At 55.6% G+C, this 17,838-nt stretch overlaps 3 protein-coding genes across 3 annotated transcripts; all 3 read left to right on the top strand.

The window, feature by feature from the left end:
- The first annotated feature begins 1,719 nt into the window (after positions 1 to 1,719).
- Positions 1,720 to 7,694, top strand: LOC6599470 (multidrug resistance protein homolog 65). The gene is made up of 10 exons (XM_026993631.1): positions 1,720 to 1,789; positions 2,214 to 2,512; positions 2,619 to 2,864; positions 2,942 to 3,113; positions 3,186 to 4,058; positions 4,146 to 4,542; positions 5,313 to 6,036; positions 6,134 to 6,430; positions 6,510 to 6,876; positions 6,953 to 7,694. The coding sequence occupies exons 2-10, from the start codon at positions 2,214 to 2,216 to the stop codon at positions 7,505 to 7,507; spliced, it is 3,930 nt and encodes a 1,309-aa protein (XP_026849432.1). The 5' UTR covers positions 1,720 to 1,789; the 3' UTR covers positions 7,508 to 7,694.
- Positions 7,695 to 9,501: 1,807 nt separating this feature from the next.
- On the top strand, positions 9,502 to 15,110 carry LOC6599469 (multidrug resistance protein homolog 65). Its single transcript, XM_026993606.1, has 9 exons — positions 9,502 to 10,091; positions 10,161 to 10,406; positions 10,470 to 10,641; positions 11,322 to 12,206; positions 12,288 to 13,114; positions 13,209 to 13,769; positions 13,854 to 14,244; positions 14,320 to 14,676; positions 14,752 to 15,110. The coding sequence occupies exons 1-9, from the start codon at positions 9,754 to 9,756 to the stop codon at positions 14,950 to 14,952; spliced, it is 3,978 nt and encodes a 1,325-aa protein (XP_026849407.1). The 5' UTR covers positions 9,502 to 9,753; the 3' UTR covers positions 14,953 to 15,110.
- A 1,404-nt stretch (positions 15,111 to 16,514) lies between these two features.
- On the top strand, positions 16,515 to 17,132 carry LOC6599467. Its single transcript, XM_002024580.2, has 3 exons — positions 16,515 to 16,577; positions 16,637 to 16,825; positions 16,895 to 17,132. The coding sequence occupies exons 1-3, from the start codon at positions 16,541 to 16,543 to the stop codon at positions 16,999 to 17,001; spliced, it is 333 nt and encodes a 110-aa protein (XP_002024616.1). The 5' UTR covers positions 16,515 to 16,540; the 3' UTR covers positions 17,002 to 17,132.
- Positions 17,133 to 17,838: the final 706 nt, after the last annotated feature.

The raw sequence follows: 17,838 nt of genomic DNA, 5'->3' as shown, positions 1-17,838 counted from the left end.
TTATTGTATGTGTTTTTTTTTGTTTTTTGTTTGTTCAAGCTATAAAATTTGTGCATCTTTAGGATTAATGTGGAACTCCATGTAACTCCATGTAGAGGATGGTAGAAGAACACAGATCTAAGAAATTCTAGGCTCCTTTGTACAGATACAGATACAGATGATCGACGAGGCAGATGAAGAATTTTCATTATTTCTTTTTTTTTTTGGTAATTTTAAACTTTAAACTGAAATAAAATCAAATTTACTTAACAGAAACAAAAAAAAGAGTACATTAAATCTGGAACTGGTTCTAGAAGCACGAGCACTTTTCGATAGTTAAGCGATAGCGAACAAATTGCGAATAAACTGCGAGCAAACGCTCGAAGGAATCCACAAATAATCCCGTGCCACTAGGTTTGGGGTTTCTGGGTTTTATTTCTTACTAAATTGACGAACAAACTAAGAGAACTAAACTGTTCCCTCAAGCGCACGTTCCCTCCACGATACCGATAGATGTCGACCATCGATATGGAATGGAAATCTCTTTGGATTTGACATCTTTTGCATACAAATTAATGACTGATTTAATATCGAAACCCGGATGGAGTATAGACAGGAAATAGGAAATAGTCCAATATTATAGCGAAGGCTGTGCAATACCAGAACTATACCATAACTATCCGTAACTGTCCGTAACTGTCTGCAACTGTCCGTAACTCTCTCACTTCCAACACCTGTTGGAACAGCTAAAACAGATTTGAGTTCTTATCCCCTCGAAAGTTATAGCCGTGGAACGGGAAATGGCGAAGCACTTGGGTTATTCTGCGCGTAGATGGATTTACAGCTCTTACAGACCCTCTGGGGTGGCTTCATAGCTGCCTCCCAGCACTCCTGCTTGTTGTACACCTGTAGGCACGAGGGATCATGTATGTCGGGGGATCATACCTGCCTGGCCCCATGCCTCTTCTCGGCCCGTGATCGTTGGAGGACGCGCTTTGGGTGCCAGCCAGTCGGGTGCCGGCAGGAAAACCCCAAAGTCTGCAGAGATTGCACATGTTAAAGATCCACAGGTATTCCGCAAGGGATTCATTCCTTACCTTGAACGTGGAGCGAAGGATCTTCTACGCGCATGTTTCCTTGATGGACTACACAGTACCAGGTACCAGGTACGAGGTACCCAGCCGCCAGCAGCCCAGCCACCAGCAGCCCAGCTTGAAGCCGACCACTGGCTCCCAGGCGCCATCGCAGACCATCGCAAAGTCGAGGCCCACCGTTCTCGAGACGCAGCAGAAGCGCTGCCTGAAGGTGCGCAACACCTTGGGAGGCTCAAGAGTCTGCCTCCGTTTTAGATTGTTGCACCTTCCACCCTCCACCTTCCACGCTCCACCTTCCACCCTCCACCTTCCCGAATGCATTTCTCGTACAAAATTAAAGAAAAAGAATAAAGAAAAGAAAAATCCTCTACAGAATGTCTCTTTTGCTCTCATTGTAAATTGAAGCGCCTCTTTCGGCGGAACCTACCCCAAGAGCGGAAAGCGGAGATCAATTAGAATTGTGAACCCCACAGCGAGCGATTGATACGATACACTCACGAGTACTCATGCCCAAGCCCGAGTCCGAGCCCGAGCCCGAGCCCGAGTACTCTGTCCAGCATCCACATCGGGGAATCAACATAAATGGGTGGCTCCGCGGACGGTGTTCCAGCAGTCGCGCTTGGGCGGTCCGAGTGAGCAGTAACGGATATTCTGCAGAAATCAGTGCATAGATACAGTATCTCAAGGATCAAAAAGTGTTGAAAATCAATTAAAAGGTGATCATCCATCCCACGACAAGGAGAGTGGGTAGGGGGCAGGGGGCAGGGGCCAGGGGGCGAATGGCGCCACACAGATTTCTGTACGGGCCTCTGATTCGAATCGAATCGAATCGCTCCAAATTGGCGTTGGAATGTCCAATAATAAACGGTAGATTCTATTACTCGTTAACCCCGCGGGTCAATGAGAGAGAACTATGGCAAAAGATACAAAGTAGCTGCTGTACCCTTGCCACAGCCACAGCCACAGCCACAGATACAGATACATGCCTCTGAGAGTGTGGCAGTAATTGAATTAACCTTTGCGTGCCGTCTGTCTCTGTCCGTGTCCGTGTCTGTGTCTGTGTCCGTGTCTGTGTCCGTGAATAAATCGCGGGTCTTGGCTCGATTAACACTATTCCTCCGTCCTTCGTCGTACCGATAGATGGACGAGGCTTCTGGCACGACGACAACCGATGGCAAGTCCCTGGATGAGGCGCCGGTAGCCGCAGGACTGGAGCCCACACAGCCGATCGGCTTCCTGCAGCTCTTCCGCTTCTCCACCTGCGGGGAGATCGCGTGGCTCTTCTTTGGGTTCCTCATGTGCTGCGTCAAGGCGTTGACCCTGCCCGCAGTGGTCATCATTTACAGCGAGTTCACGTCGATGCTGGTGGACCGGGCCATGGAGTTCGGGACGAGCTCGAAGGTCCACGCGTTGCCCCTCTTCGGGGGCGGAAAGTCGCTGTAAGTCGAAGGAGGACCTGCCTATCCGCCTATCCGTAGAGGCTGATCTACAAAGCTCTTTCCGCTCTTCTCTCTTCTTCCGTTCTTCTCCCGTTTTCCCCTGCAGCACAAACGCCACTCTGGCGGTGAGGAATGAGGCCCTCTACGACGACTCCATCTCGTACGGCCTGCTGCTGACCATCGCATCGGTGGTGATGTTCATAGCTGGCATCTTCTCGGTGGACATCTTCAACGTGGTGGCCCTGCGGCAGGTCTCGCGCATGCGGATCATGCTCTTCACCTCGGTGATGCGGCAGGAGATTGGCTGGCACGACCTCGCGAGCAAGCAGAACTTCGTCCAGAGCATGGTCGAGTGAGTCCCCGCCAGAGGAGTCCCGCCAGCGAGTGTGCTCATTGCTTTTGCCTTTGCTTCTGCTTCTGCCCTTCCAGTGACGTGGAGAAGATACGCGACGGCATCTCCGAGAAGGTGGGACACTTCGTCTATCTGATTGTGGGCTTCATCATCACGGTGGCCATATCCTTCAGCTACGGCTGGAAGCTGACGCTCGCCGTCAGCTCCTACATTCCCATCGTGATCCTCGTGAATTATTATGTGGCAAAGGTGAGATCCGAGGCGCACAGATGCACAGATACGCAGATATTCAGATGCAGATACATTTGTATCTTTTGCTAGTTTCAAGGAAAACTCACGGCCAGAGAGCAGGAATCGTATGCGGGGGCGGGAAACCTCGCCGAGGAGATCCTCAGTGCCATTCGCACGGTCGTGTCCTTTGGCGGGGAGAAGGCGGAGGTGCAGCGCTACGAGAACTTCCTGGTGCCCGCGCGGAAGGCCAGTCAGTGGAAGGGCGCCTTCTCGGGCCTCAGCGAAGCCCTGCTCAAGTCCATGCTGTACCTGTCGTGTGCGGGCGCCTTCTGGTACGGCGTCAACCTGATCATCGACGACCGCGGAGTGGAGGACAAGGAGTACACTCCTGCCATCCTGATGATCGCCTTCTTCGGCATCATTGTGGGGGCGGACAACATCGCCCGGACAGCGCCCTTCCTCGAGTCCTTCGCCACCGCCCGTGGGTGTGCCACCAACCTCTTCAAGGTCATTGACCTCCAGTCCAAGATCGATCCCCTCTCGACGGATGGAAAGCTCCTCAACTACGGCCTGCGGGGCGACGTGGAGTTCCAGGATGTCTTCTTCCGGTATCCCTCCCGCCCCGAGGTCACCGTCCATCGGGGCCTGAACATCAGGATCCGCGCGGGGCAAACGGTGGCTCTGGTGGGCTCCTCCGGCTGTGGCAAGTCCACGTGCGTGCAGCTTCTGCAGAGGTTCTACGATCCCGTCTTTGGTTCCGTGATGCTCGACGACCTGGACATCCGCAAGTACAACATCCAGTGGCTGCGCTCCAACATCGCGGTGGTGGGCCAGGAGCCGGTGCTCTTCCTGGGAACCATTGCCCAAAACATCAGCTACGGCAAGCCGGGGGCCACCCAGAAGGAGATCGAGGCAGCTGCCACCCAGGCGGGGGCCCACGAATTCATCACGGGACTGCCAGAGGTGAGTGACACCCCATCGATATCGACATCGATATCGACATCGACATCGACATCCACATCCACGTCCACGTCCCCCTCCCACCCATAGAGCTATCGCACAATGATCGGGGAGCGGGGATCCCAGCTGTCGGGCGGACAGAAGCAGCGCATTGCCATCGCCCGGGCACTCATCCAAAACCCCAAAATCCTGCTGCTGGACGAAGCAACGTCCGCCCTGGACTACCAATCGGAGAAGCAGGTGCAACAGGCCCTGGATCTGGCCAGCAAGGGACGCACCACCATTGTGGTGTCGCATCGTCTGTCCGCCATTCGCGGGGCCGACAAGATTGTCTTCATCCAGGACGGCAAGGTCCTGGAGGAGGGCTCGCACGACGATCTGATGGCCCTGGAGTCCGCATACTACCGAATGGTGCGTGCCGGGGACATCCACATGCCCGACGAGCTGCAAACGGAGGACGAAGAGACGACCATCGATGACGCCAAACGTAAGTACGGCAGAAGGAGAGACACAGGAAGGAGACAGATACAGTGGAGAGTCCCCAGAGGAGTCACAGTTAGGAAAATACTACTAGCAGGCGAGCAAAAATACCATTCAAATCCGTAAAACCATAAAACTCCCTTCTGCATGTCTCTCTGAAAAAAAAAACAACAACAAGAAACAACTCGGGACTTACTGGCGCGAAAATATTCCACACAAACATGAGACTCGCCAGCGCGCTGCCGCGCAGCCGCTGCGTCGAGAAGCCGAAGAGGGACATTGGTTTCCGAAATCAGTTCGGGTGATCGCCTCGGCTCGGCGACACACACAAACCTCATACTTGATTGGGCGGGCTACTGTGGGAGGGGAGTAGTTCTCGCACAGAGAAGCAGACAAACAACTCACTTTATGGGGCTTTGCCTTTGCCTTGCCGACGGCGACGGCGACTGCAACGGCGACAGCGACAGCGAAGGCGATGCCGAAAAGGGAAACGATGCAAAATTGTTTTTGCAATTAACATGGGCTTCTGCTAATCGACTGATGTGTCGCCAGTGCGTGTGCGGGAGAGGCGGGAGGATGCAGGGCGCACCAATAAATAATAAATAATTTTAGCAGCCACTTGTTCCCTATTGCTCTCTCTTTCGTTCTGCCGAGACTTTTGTAAATGAAACGAAAGAAAATGTACCGTGTACCTCCGAGGGTATATTCGACTGGGCATTCAGTTCCATGGACTCCAGTTCTCGCAAGCATTTCAATAACATTTCAATCCCTTTCCAGGCAAAAGCCTGGCACTCCTCGAGAAGTCCTTCGAGACGAGTCCTTTGAACTTTGAAAAGGGTGCCCACAAGGAGAACAGCGTGCAGTTCGACGAGCCCATCGTGAAGCCCCTCCCGAAGGACAGCAACGCACTCAAGCTGCAGGACGCTGCCACCGCCGCAGAGAAGCCCAATTTCTTCCACACCTTCGCGCGGATCGTGCGGCTCTCCCGCCCCGAATGGTGTTACCTGGTCCTCGGGACAATCAGTGCCATTGCCGTCGGCTGCCTCTATCCGGCGTTCTCCATCATTTTCGGTGAATTCTACGCCGCACTCGCGGAACAGGACCCGGAGGACGCCCTCAGCCGCACCGCAGTCCTCTCGTGGGCGTGCCTGGGCCTCGCCTTCGTCACGGGACTCGTGTGCTTCCTGCAGACGTATCTGTTCAACTACGCGGGCATTTGGCTGACGACCCGAATGAGGGCCATGACCTTCAAGGCGATGGTCAGCCAGGAGGTCGGGTGGTTCGACGACGAGGACAACTCCGTGGGCGCCCTGTCCGCCCGTCTCTCGGGGGAGGCAGCGGGCGTGCAGGGTGCCATTGGGTATCCCCTGAGCGGCATGATCCAGGCCCTCTCCAACTTCACTTCGAGCGTCACCGTCGCCATGTACTACAACTGGAAGCTGGCGCTCCTCTGCCTCGCCAATTGTCCGATAATCGTCGGTTCAGTCATCCTGGAAGCCAAGTATGTCTCCCGTCCGTGATTCCGCGGATCACGTGATTCACTCGATTCACTCGATTCACTCGATTCATTCCATTCGCAACCCCACTCGTTTCGCTAGGATGATGTCCACCGCCATCGTGAGGGAGAAACAAGTCATTGAGGAGGCCTGTCGCATTGCCACCGAATCCATCACTAACATCCGCACTGTGGCGGGGCTCCGGCGGGAGGCGGACGTCATTCGGCAGTACACGCAGGAGATCCATCGGGTGGAGGGCCTCATCCACCAGAAGCTGCGCTGGCGGGGCGTCCTCAACTCCACGATGCAGGCGTCCGCGTTCTTCGCCTACGCGGTGGCCCTCTGCTACGGCGGCGTCCTGGTCTCCGAGGGACAGCTGCCCTTCCAGGACATCATCAAGTGAGGGTCCCGGCCCCGGCCCCGGCATCGGCCGCTCCTCTGCTCCTTCCTCCTAACGGCTTCTCCCTTCCTTTGGCAGGGTCTCGGAAACCCTGCTCTATGGCTCCATGATGCTCGCCCAATCGCTGGCCTTCACCCCCGCCTTCTCGGCGGCCCTCGTGGCCGGGCACCGCCTCTTCCAGATCCTCGACCGCAGGCCCAGGATCGTCTCGCCCATGGGCACCATCCGGAACACCCTCGCCAAGCAACTGAATCTCTTCGAGGGCGTGCGCTACCGCGGCATTGAGTTCCGCTATCCGACGCGACCCGATGCCAAGATTCTCCAGGGCCTGGATCTGGAGGTGCTCAAGGGCCAAACGGTGGCCCTGGTGGGGCACTCCGGCTGCGGCAAGTCCACCTGCGTGCAGCTGCTGCAACGCTACTACGACCCGGATGAGGGATCCATCGTAAGGGATCCATTCATCGCCATAGATACTCATTCTACAGATACCTTCCTCTCTCTCTCCCCCCACCGCTGCACAGCACATCGACCACGATGATATCCAGCACGATCTGACCCTCGAGGGCGTACGCTCCCGCCTCGGCATCGTCTCGCAGGAGCCCACCCTCTTCGAGCGCTCCATCGCGGAGAACATCGCCTACGGGGACAACCGTCGCTCCGTCTCGATGGCCGAGGTGATGGCCGCCGCCAAGAGCGCCAATGCCCACAGCTTCATCATCTCGCTGCCGAACGGCTACGACACGCGGATGGGGGCCCGCGGCACCCAGCTGTCGGGCGGGCAGAAGCAGCGCATCGCCATTGCCCGGGCCCTGGTGCGGAACCCCAAGATCCTGCTCCTGGACGAGGCCACCTCGGCCCTGGACCTGCAGAGCGAGCAGCTGGTGCAGCAGGCCCTCGACTCCGCGTGCAGCGGACGCACATGCATTGTCATCGCCCACCGCCTGTCCACCGTCCAGAACGCCGACTGCATTTGCGTGGTGCAGAACGGCCGCGTGGTGGAGCAGGGCACCCACCTGGAGCTCATTTCCCAGCGCGGCATCTACGCGAAGCTCCACAAAACCCAGAAGGATCACTGAGGCGCCGACGAGGCCGCGCCTTCCGGAGCAAACGATCGCCGGAGAACATATATTCACTGCAACTTGTATCCCAATATCCAAGAGATTCACGCTTGCCGCGTATCGCGCATCGCGTATAGCATTTTCTTTTTTAAGCAGGACTTTTTTTTTGCATTTTAATAAATAAATAATATCACAATTAACAAAACACGACAGCATTCCACGTATTCCAGTATACTCTTACTGCCAGAAAAGGGAGCAAGGACCCACGCAAACGGGCTGAAGCGCCCTAGGGACGAGCCCCTGTCCTGGTCTCCTGGCCAGCTCTCTGCAGCGGCGATCTGTCCCAGAGGGCACGAGGTGGCACAGGGAAGAAGGGGCTCCCCCTGAGCCTGGACCTGCTCCGCCAGTCGCACGAATTGAAATCTGTGTGCAGCAAAATGGGAACAGTCGAATGTACGAATGGCCCCAAGGATACGAGTACAAGCCAAAAGGATATGGCACTGAAATCGGAGATGGTGGCGGCACAGCCCTGCGGATCGGGCGGGACTATCTGTGGCGATACTCGTACGCCTATATGAAGTATTGAGAATTCATTTTCAAAGGCCCCGAGGTCAGAGGCCTCTGACGTGCGTTCCGTAAGCCGTAATGGGATGTTTTTTGGATAGACTTTTGCAGACACTTCGAGGTGAATCTCTTGAGGGCAAAGAGTAAGGGAAAAGACGGGCTTTCGCATCAAAGTTGACGGAATTATCTCTCAATTGGTTCAATTGGGTAACTTTCCATAAAATACAAAGTAAAAAAGTATTTGGAAATTGGTTTTAATTAATATAATGCGAAATACAATCTCCAATTAGAGAAATTAAATTCCGAAGTCGCAGTTGCAACTTCTACAGCGGGCTAGAACGACATCTGGGACGACATCTGGGGCTGCATTGAGGGTTAGGGGGGGTTATGGGACCCGACTGGGTGGACACGGAGATCCCGGGCGCTCCGCTCCACAGGTCCTGCGAGCGTGTCGCGTGTCGTTCCAGAGTTTCTTCCATTTGAAGAACCTTTTTCCACACGAGACCCACAAACTGCTTTTTGCTATCTTTCATTCGGAGCGATAAGGAAGCGAAATCTTTAGAGAGCTCTTTATGGCATGGATATCTGTCATCAAAGAGGAGCGTAGCGCCACACGAGTGGCACTCTGTGGAGGAGTGGCATGGTGTCATGGTCAATGGCATGTTAATCTTAATTATACGGATACGTAAGACCATTAACGTACGTACGACCGTGCGACCGTGGGACCGTGCGCCCGGGGCGTTCCATAAACGTTCCATTTGATAACAGAACAGATCTTCCTTCATTCCCCATAAAAGTGCTGTCTCTGGAGACAGTTGAGATCATATTTATAGGACGCAAGAAATCAACGAATTGATGGAATGCAAATTCCGTGACCTATTTCCACCGATCTATAAATCTATAGTAGATTTTTTTGGAAGGGGGAGCGGGAGGGGTGGGGGTGGGGGACCACACCTTATGGCACGTGGAATGAGGAATGAGGAATGAGGAAAACCTTGGGCCGCCAGGCTGCTAAAATCAATTCAAAATTCAATTGAAATTAATAGAAAGAGACTTTCGTCAGAGTCGGAGGGAGAACCCACTGCCGATCCGCAGACGCCGACGCAGACGCCGACTCCGACGTAGTTCTACGATCTTTTCCGTATTTGAACCGTATTTAATAGAAGAAAAACCTTTGAAACAAAAATACAACAACTGGCGGCATCGCCTCTGGGGAGGCAACAGTTGTATTCTGCACTTCGAACGGAACGGAACAGAACAGAACAGAACAGATCTCCAAAGATCTGGTCACTGCGGATCTTGGAAATTGGAATATTTTCTTCTGTGCGTGTGTGTTTGTGTGTGTGTGTGTGGGGAATGCATAACAATTAAAAGCTGTAAGCCCCATCGAAGGCAGAGATCGGTTCGGGTGCGGGTGCGGGTGCGGGTACGGGTTGGGGTTCGGGCTCGGATTCAGATTCGGATTGCATCTGGCAGTGGAGTTAATTAGCCAAAGCCAAGAACTCATTGAAGTTCCATTAAACAAATTGCGGCAGCAGGCCACACGGGGAGCGGCGCGAAGTGGAGGGTATTCCGGTTTTTGGTTTCGTTTTGTGACATTCAAACGGTTCTTAACTATTAATTGACCTCTCAGGAGGGGTCAATAGATACAAAGATAGATTCCCAGTCTGTTCATTTGAGAGAGAAAGCAGTCCGCAGAGATGCCACAGCACGCTGACGTGGATGATGCCCACCCGGAGGAGGAGGCGGAGGAGGACGGTTCGGGCAGGGGAAAGGCAAAGGGAAAAGGGAGGGAAAAGAAGGCCAAAAAGGATGCCCATCCGATGGTCGGCTACACGCAACTCTTTCGCTACATCACGGCCTGGGACTATGTCCTGTTCGTGTCCGCCCTGATAGCAGCCCTCCTGCAGTCTCTGGTCTATCCGATTGCCATTGTGGTGTACAGCGAACTGGTGGCCATGTTCATCGACCGGACCCTGGGGCAGGGCACCAGCTCCATTACCATCGGGCTGTCGCTCTTCGGAGGCGGAAAGGTGCTGTAAGTAGTCCTCCGCCCATGCGGATCTCTCTCCAGGCGAAGGATTCCATCAGGCCCTTCGTTTTGCAGGACCAACGCCACGTACGAGGAGAACATGGAGGAGCTGCGCAAGGACAGCGTCTCCTTTGGCATCCTCATGACCTTGAACACCCTCCTGATGCTCTTCTCCGGCATGTACTACGTGGACGCCTTCAACCGCCTCGCCCTGCGGCTCACGGTGCGCATGCGGAGGGAGTTCTTCAAGGCCACCCTCAGGCAGGAGATCGGGTGGCACGACATGGCCAAGGACCAGAACTTTGCCGTCCGCATAACAGAGTAACCCCAGAGGACCCCCCCCCTCCCCCCCAGTGCACTTTTCCTGATGATTCCCCTTTGCAGCAACATGGAGAAGATACGCAGCGGCATCGCCGAGAACCTGGGCCACTACGTGGAGATCCTGTGCGAGGTGCTCATCAGCGTGGTCCTGTCCTTCGTCTACGGCTGGAAGCTGGCTCTGTCGATAGTCTTCTACATACCCCTCACCCTCGCGGTCAATTCCGCGGTGGCACACGTAAGTACCAGTGCCCCGAAGGCTCCCCTCTCGCAATCTTTGCACAACTTCGCACAGCCCCAGATCAACGCACACTCGAGTATCCTCCCGGCGAACGAAAGAGAGAGCAATAGGGAACAAGTGCCTGCTAAAATTATTTACTGGTGCGCCCTGCATCCCCCGCCCGCCACTCCCTCACACGCACTGGCGACACATCAGTCGATTAGCAGAAGCCCATGTTAATTGCAAAAACAATTTTGCATCGTTTCCCTTTTCGCCTTCGCCTTCGCCTTCGCTGTCGCTGTCGCCTTCGCTGTCGCCGTTGCAGTCGCCGTCGGCAAGGCAAAGGCAAAGCCCCATAAAGTGAGTTGTTTGTCTGCTTCTCTGTGCGAGAACTACTCCCCTCCCACAGTAGCCCGCCCAATCAAGTATGAGGTTTGTGTGTGTCGCCGAGCCGAGCCGAGGCGAGGCGATCACCCGAACTGATTTCGGAAACCAAAGTCCCTCTTCGGCTTCTCGACGCAGCGGCTGCGCGGCAGCGCGCTGGCGAGGCGAGTCTCGTGCTCTGCCCGACTTATGCGGCTGATGCCTATGGGGACGGGGACAGGTATTCGAGTGTCGCTGAGGGGGGGAATAACTGTAATTTGTGTGGAATAATGGGACTACTCTCTGTGCTTCCCGCTCTCTCGCCCGCTCTCTAGTACCAGGGGAAACTCACGGCGAAGGAGCAGAGCTCGTATGTGCGCGCCAGCTCTGTGGTGGAGGAGGTGATTGGCGCCATTCGCACGGTGGTGGCCTTTGGGGGCGAGAAAAGCGAGTCCGTGCGCTACGACACCCTCCTGAAGCCCGCCCTGAAGGCGGGCAAGTGGAAGGGCGCCTTCTCGGGGCTCAGCGACACGGTGATGAAGGCCATGATGTTCATCACGGGGGCGGGGGCCTTCTGGTACGGCGCCAATCTGATTCTCTTCTACAGGGACCCCGCGATTCCCATCGAGGAGCGGGTGTACACCCCAGCGGTGGTCATGATCGTCATTTCGGGGATCATCGTGGCCGCCAATCAGATCTCCCGCACCTCCCCCTTCCTCGAGACGTTCGCGATGGCTCGGGGATCGGCGGCGGCCATCTTCGAGGTCATCGATCGGCGATCCCTGATTGACCCGCTCTCCAAGGCGGGCAAGATCCTCAACTACGGGCTGAAGGGGGCCGTGGAGTTTCGGGACGTGTTCTTTCGGTACCCTGCCAGGGAGGACGTCATCGTCCTTCGGGGACTCAATGTCGTCGTGGAGGAGGGACAGACGGTGGCCCTCGTTGGACCCTCGGGCTGTGGCAAGTCCACCTGCATCCAGCTTCTGCAGCGCTTCTACGACCCCATCTTCGGGCAGGTCCTTCTCGACGGCGAGGACGTCCGCAAGTACAACATCCAGTGGCTGCGCTCCAACATCGCGGTGGTGGGCCAGGAACCGGTGCTCTTTCAGGGCTCCATCGGGGAGAACATCCGCCACGGGAAGCCGGAGGCCACCCAAAAGGATGTCGAGGATGCCGCCAAGGCCGCCAATGCCCACGACTTCATTGTGGCCCTCCACAAGGTAGCTGATTCGCTCATCCGCTGATTGAATCCCATAGATTAAGATCAAGACATTAACCCTTCTCCCACTCCTTTCGCCCAGGGCTACGACACAAACATCAGCGAAAAGGGAGTCCAGCTGTCGGGCGGACAGCGACAGCGCATTGCCATCGCCCGGGCCCTCATCCAGCAGCCCAAGATCCTGCTCCTGGACGAGGCCACCTCCGCGCTGGACTACCACTCGGAGAAGCTCGTCCAGGAGGCCCTCGACAAGGCCTGCAAGGGGCGCACCACGCTGGTGGTCTCCCACCGGCTCTCCGCCATCCGCCACGCCCATCGGATCGTGTACATCGAGCAGGGGAAGGCGGTGGAGCAGGGCACCCACGAGGAGCTAATGAAAATCGAAGGATTCTACCACAAAATGGTCACCGTTCACGCGTACGACGACTCGGCCGAGGAGCTAATGAACGAAATGGAGGAGGAGGCCGCCGTCCCAAAGAAGGAGCGCAAGAGCTCCGCGTACGATGCGGAGCCGCAGGCGCTGGAGAAGAACGCCTTCCAGATGAAGCACCTGAACGGTGTGGCGCCGCCAAGCTCGCCGCAGGAGGACGTGGACCCCCAGGAGCCTGCGACGGGCGGCAACTACATTCGCACCTTCTTCCGCATCGTCGTGGCCGCTCGGCCCGAGTGGAGTTTCCTCATCATTGGAGCCATCTGCGCGGGCATCTACGGCGTCACGATGCCCGTCTTCTCCATCGTCCTGGCGGAGCTCTACGGCTCGCTGGCGAAGCCCACCGACGAGGAGGTGCTCGATCAGAGCTCCTCGATGGCCATCATTTCGCTGGTGATTGGCGTCGCCGCCGGCATCGTGTGCTTCATTCAAACGTTTTTCTTCAATCTGGCGGGTGTGTGGCTCACGATGCGAATGCGGTGAGTCCTTGTCCCTGTCCCTTGCCCTGTCCCTGTCCTTGTCCTTGTCCTCGGGGAGAGTCCTTTACCCCCACTTGATTCTCTTCTTTTGCAGCTCCAGGACCTTCAGCAGCATCATGCAGCAGGAGATGGGCTGGTTCGACCGCAAGGACAACAGCATTGGGGCCCTCTCGGCCCGGCTTTCGGGCGACGCAGCCAGTGTCCAGGGCGCCATCGGCTTCCCGCTGAGCAACATCATCCAGGCGCTGACGAACTTCATCTGCAGCATTGCCATCGCCTTTCCGTACTCCTGGGAGCTGGCCCTGATCTGCCTGAGCACGGCCCCCTTCATGATTGCCTCGATCGTCTTCGAGGCTCGCTTCGGGGAGCGTTCGGCGCTGAAGGAGAAGGATGTCCTGGAGGAGACGAGTCGCATAGCCACGGAGACCATCGCCCAGATCCGCACTGTCGCCGGCCTGCGCCGCGAGGCGGAGCTGATTCGGGTCTACGACCAGGAGGTGGAGCGCTACCGCGTGCAGATCCTCACCCGCCTCAAGTGGCGGGGACTCGTCAATTCCTTGGGCAAGTCCCTCATGTTCTTCGGCTACGCGGTGACCCTGACCTACGGCGGACACATGTGCGCCGACGGGAAGATCAAATTCGAGACGATCATGAAGTGAGTCCATCGTCCAGCGTGGTACCCCCCACCCCCACATCGCATGATCTAACATGATCTATCCTCTCCTCTCTCCCCTCACAGGATCTCCAATACCATGCTCTACGGACTGTTCATCCTCGCCCAATCGCTGGCCTTCACGCCGGCCTTCAATGCGGCCCTCCTCTCCGCCAACCGCATGTACGAGATCATCGACCGGCGGCCGCAGATCCAGTCGCCGGATCCGGGGATCGCGTCCCTGCTGCAGAACGGCAATGGATCGCCGCACAAGACGAATGTGGGGGTGCAGCAGGGCGTCTGCTACCGGGGCCTCCAGTTCGCGTATCCGTCGAGGCCCCACCTCAAGGTCCTGCAGGACTTCAATCTGGAGATACAGCAGGGACAAACGGTGGCCCTCGTGGGCGCCTCCGGGTCGGGCAAGTCCACCTGCGTGCAGCTCCTTTTGCGCTACTACGATCCCGACGAGGGGAAGATTGTACGTATCCGTCCTCCTATTCAGTGTCTTCCCTGTCCGACTCCCCTCTCCACTCCACTCCACTTCACTCCACAGCTGATCGATCAGGAGAGCATCCACCAGGATATGGGGCTCAAGACCCTGCGCCGCCGCCTGGGTCTCGTCTCGCAGGAGCCCTCGCTCTTCGAGAAATCCATCGCCGAGAACATTGGCTACGGGGACACCAGCCGCACGATTCCCATGCAGCAGATCATCGACGCCGCCAAGATGGCCAATGCCCACGAGTTCATCATGTCCCTGCCCGCCCAGTACGACACCGTCCTGGGGTCAAAGGGCACCCAGCTGTCCGGTGGCCAGAAGCAGCGCATCGCCATTGCCCGGGCGATGGTTAGGAACCCCAAGATCCTGCTCCTGGACGAGGCCACCTCCGCCCTGGACTTCCAGAGTGAAAGGGTACTTTTCCGAGCCCCCCCCCCTCTATCGCACCCCTCTATGGCACCCCTCTCTCAATTGGTTTCCTTCTCGCAGGTGGTGCAGCAGGCCCTCGACTCCGCGTGCAGCGGACGCACCAGCATCGTGATTGCCCATCGCCTGTCCACCATTCAGAACGCGAGCGTCATTTGCGTGATTCAAGCGGGACGCATCGCGGAGCAGGGCTCCCACGCGCAGCTGCTGGCCAAGAACGGCATCTACTCGAAGCTGTATCGCAGCCAGACGAAGGCATCTTGAAGATACTCTCAACGCACACAAGTATGCAGCACTCGGGGGCCAGTCTTCCCCTTCTCTGGAGCGCGCTAGCACGGACTCAAACCACAAAACCCACAAAACCCATCAAAATATTTTATGTTCTTCCAATAAAAGTTCTTTTGTTTTGCCTTTTTATTAAACGATGTTGCCCCTTTCTGGCGTCCATTCATCCTTCTTTCCTGCGAGTCGCTTCCACTCAAGGGAGGCCCACAAATGCACTGCCCAAAGGTCAAAGAGTAGACGACACTGGAGCCCTGCATCATCGGTACTCGCTTCCTTCGCTGGATTATCAGCGTGATGTTTTTTTAAAGGACTTGGCTTGCCAAATCGCCAAAGGATAAGCCAGATATCTGTCCACCCAAGGAGTCGAAGATGTTGCCGCCTGCCAGTGTCCCTGGGGCTCCGACGGCTGGTGGTGCGGAGACGTTCGGGCCTTTGAAATTGCGAAACGTTGTGGCTTCCCCAAAGGTGGGACTCTCGACGGCCCCGAAGGCCGGAGCAGCCGCGAACACGGGCTTGGCTCCAAATCCAAGTCCAAAGCCGGATTGGTCCACCGACGATCCTGCGCCCTGAGCATAGCCTCCAGGCCTCCAGGCGGGAGGAGCAGGAGCCTTCTGGGAGAGTGCACCAGCACCAAAAGCGGACGGTTTCCCCAAATCGTCAATGTATCTACGAGTAGCCTTGTCGTTGAACGCCAAGGATGGGGACGGCTTGATTTTCCAGCAGCTGATCTGTTGGAGAGCTATACTTCGTACAGTTCTTCGTACCCAAAATTCATTGAGCTTCGTACTGAAATTTAACGAGGGGGACCGTTGGGAGTTGCTGCTGCGACCGCTACTCTACATTTATACCCGATACGTAGTCAGTGGGGCTACGGGAGAGACAGTAAACGTGTCTGGACATGTCGTCGGGCACTTTGATCGAGAATAGATATACTTTATGGGGTCGGAAACGCTTCCTTCTGGACGTTACACACACGTTACCTATCGGGTATAAAAAGATACTATATCTTCCGCCAAATAAAAGACAAATATTCGTTAAAAGCCGAATAAGCACAGCCGTAAGGTGTTGCTGGCTTGAATCCGTAGTTCCCGGATTCCATTTTCAGTGATTCGAAGCTGACTAAAGGCGGGATTCGTGGGAAACGACTGGCTGTGGACACGGCTTCCATGGAGGATCTTGTCGAACAGTCGAACTTCTATATAGAAAATCGTTTTTGCACTGTTCTGGAAATAAATTATGATACGCACTCCCTCCCCCCTCTCTATCCTCTCTATCCGCTTCGAATGTCTTCCTTCGGGCGGGGAGCCGTGCTTTCGGGTGGATCCATGCAGAGATCCAACAGTTTCTATAGAATTTCTATAGATGATGATATTCTTTATCTATTTGATTGTTCAACCAAGGCGTGCCCGTAACCCGTAACCCGTAACCCGTAACCCGCAAACCGTAATCGTAACCGTATTCTTATCGCCTTTTATCAGCGTATTCGCCTAATTAAATTGCGGCTATAGATTCGTTGGCGCAGTGCGCTTCCCACTCTTGCCGTCGGCGGTCGCGGGCTGTATCCAAAATGAGCACCACCCTGGTGATGGGTCTCCTCTTCCTGGGTGCGTAGTACTTCCCAAAAAAGCATCTTCCAAGCCTAATCCCGTGCCACCCCTCGCAGCCTGCACATTCCTCTACATTTCCGCATGCATCTCCACCTCCGTTCGATCCCCCTGCCCGCCGGAGGAGAGCTGCCCCCAGACGGAGGGGCAGTCTACTGCCATTTGCGGCTTGGACGAGGACGGGAACTGCATTCGAAAGTATCCGTCCAAGTGCCTCATGGACATTGCGGCCTGCCACGCGGGAAGAAGTGAGTAGAACAGAGTCCCCCTCCCCCCCACCACCTTCAAGATCGAACCGAACTCACGTACTCCCACAGCATTCACGGACTACAGCAGTGTCTACTGCGCCATGGAATCGTTCCTGTGCGAACAGTCATCCACATACGAGAGGTGGACAGTTTTCTTTGGCTACGAAAAGGATTAGGAGATTCCATGGAGATGCCCAAAACATTTGTACAATATTTAATTAATTATGTATTTCTTGGCCCAAAATGTTCCTTAAGCTATTCCTAATCGAAAATTGAAAAATGATTACAGATTAACCAGAAAAAAACAAATCAAATATATATTGAAATGAAAATATCTCTCGGGGAAAGGGCATGGGCATGGCACACTTTTACAGCGACTGAGCGACTGAGCGACTGAGCGAACGAGCGAATGAAATATCGAATGTGTTAACTAATTAGCCAGCGATTAAATCAATAATTCATCAATCGACGAGCTCGGCTCGGAGCTCACGTGCACCCAACGAAGACGTCAAAGACCGGTAGGTAGATAGGTGGCAGCCACAGCAGCAACAGCAGCAACAGCAACAAAGGCAACAACAACAACAACAAAGACAGCTGTGGCGACAGCCCGTGCGCCCCCAGGCGTATGGGGAGGGAGACAGACAGAACGCCGCCGATGCCTCGAGCCTTTTATTCTGTTTTTGTCTTGTCTTTATTTTCGGCAGATACTTTGCATAATCTCCCGCACGACGACACCAGACGCCAGACACCAAACGCCAGACACCAAACGGCAGATACCAGATACGCCAGCTAGCAGGCACCACCCGCCCGTCCATCGCGTCCATCGGTTGGTCTCCTCCTTGAACACCAATCAGCGCAGAGCAGAGAGCATTTCGGCCGTGGTCTCTTCTGGTATATAAATTGGGGAGGCATCCGTATTTCTTCCGTCAGTTAATGCCACAGATCGGACCGATCCAGAGATCAATCAAACATCAAACATCAAATATCGAACAGCATGTCGTCGAAATTCGACT

The sequence above is a fragment of the Drosophila persimilis genome, unplaced genomic scaffold, assembly GCF_003286085.1.
Source record: "Drosophila persimilis strain 14011-0111.01,24,50 unplaced genomic scaffold, DperRS2 tig00000863-arrow-arrow-pilon, whole genome shotgun sequence".
Taxonomy (NCBI): domain Eukaryota; kingdom Metazoa; phylum Arthropoda; class Insecta; order Diptera; family Drosophilidae; genus Drosophila; species Drosophila persimilis.
The sequence above is the reverse complement of the archived record's forward strand: the minus strand, read 5'-3'. Positions and strand labels throughout refer to the sequence as shown.

Excerpts from the sequence above, each read along its gene's own strand:
- LOC6599470 (XM_026993631.1), top strand. The coding sequence starts at position 2,214 with ATGGACGAGGCTTCTGGCACGACGACAACCGATGGCAAGTCCCTGGAT. Across the intron at positions 2,865-2,941 it reads TTCGTCCAGAGCATGGTCGA|TGACGTGGAGAAGATACGCG; the intron begins GTGAGTCCCCGC and ends CTGCCCTTCCAG. Across the intron at positions 4,543-5,312 it reads GACCATCGATGACGCCAAAC|GCAAAAGCCTGGCACTCCTC; the intron begins GTAAGTACGGCA and ends ATCCCTTTCCAG.
- LOC6599469 (XM_026993606.1), top strand. The coding sequence starts at position 9,754 with ATGCCACAGCACGCTGACGTGGATGATGCCCACCCGGAGGAGGAGGCG. Across the intron at positions 14,245-14,319 it reads ATCCCGACGAGGGGAAGATT|CTGATCGATCAGGAGAGCAT; the intron begins GTACGTATCCGT and ends TTCACTCCACAG. Across the intron at positions 14,677-14,751 it reads TGGACTTCCAGAGTGAAAGG|GTGGTGCAGCAGGCCCTCGA; the intron begins GTACTTTTCCGA and ends TCCTTCTCGCAG.
- LOC6599467 (XM_002024580.2), top strand. The coding sequence starts at position 16,541 with ATGAGCACCACCCTGGTGATGGGTCTCCTCTTCCTGG. Across the intron at positions 16,578-16,636 it reads GATGGGTCTCCTCTTCCTGG|CCTGCACATTCCTCTACATT; the intron begins GTGCGTAGTACT and ends CACCCCTCGCAG. Across the intron at positions 16,826-16,894 it reads GGCCTGCCACGCGGGAAGAA|CATTCACGGACTACAGCAGT; the intron begins GTGAGTAGAACA and ends GTACTCCCACAG.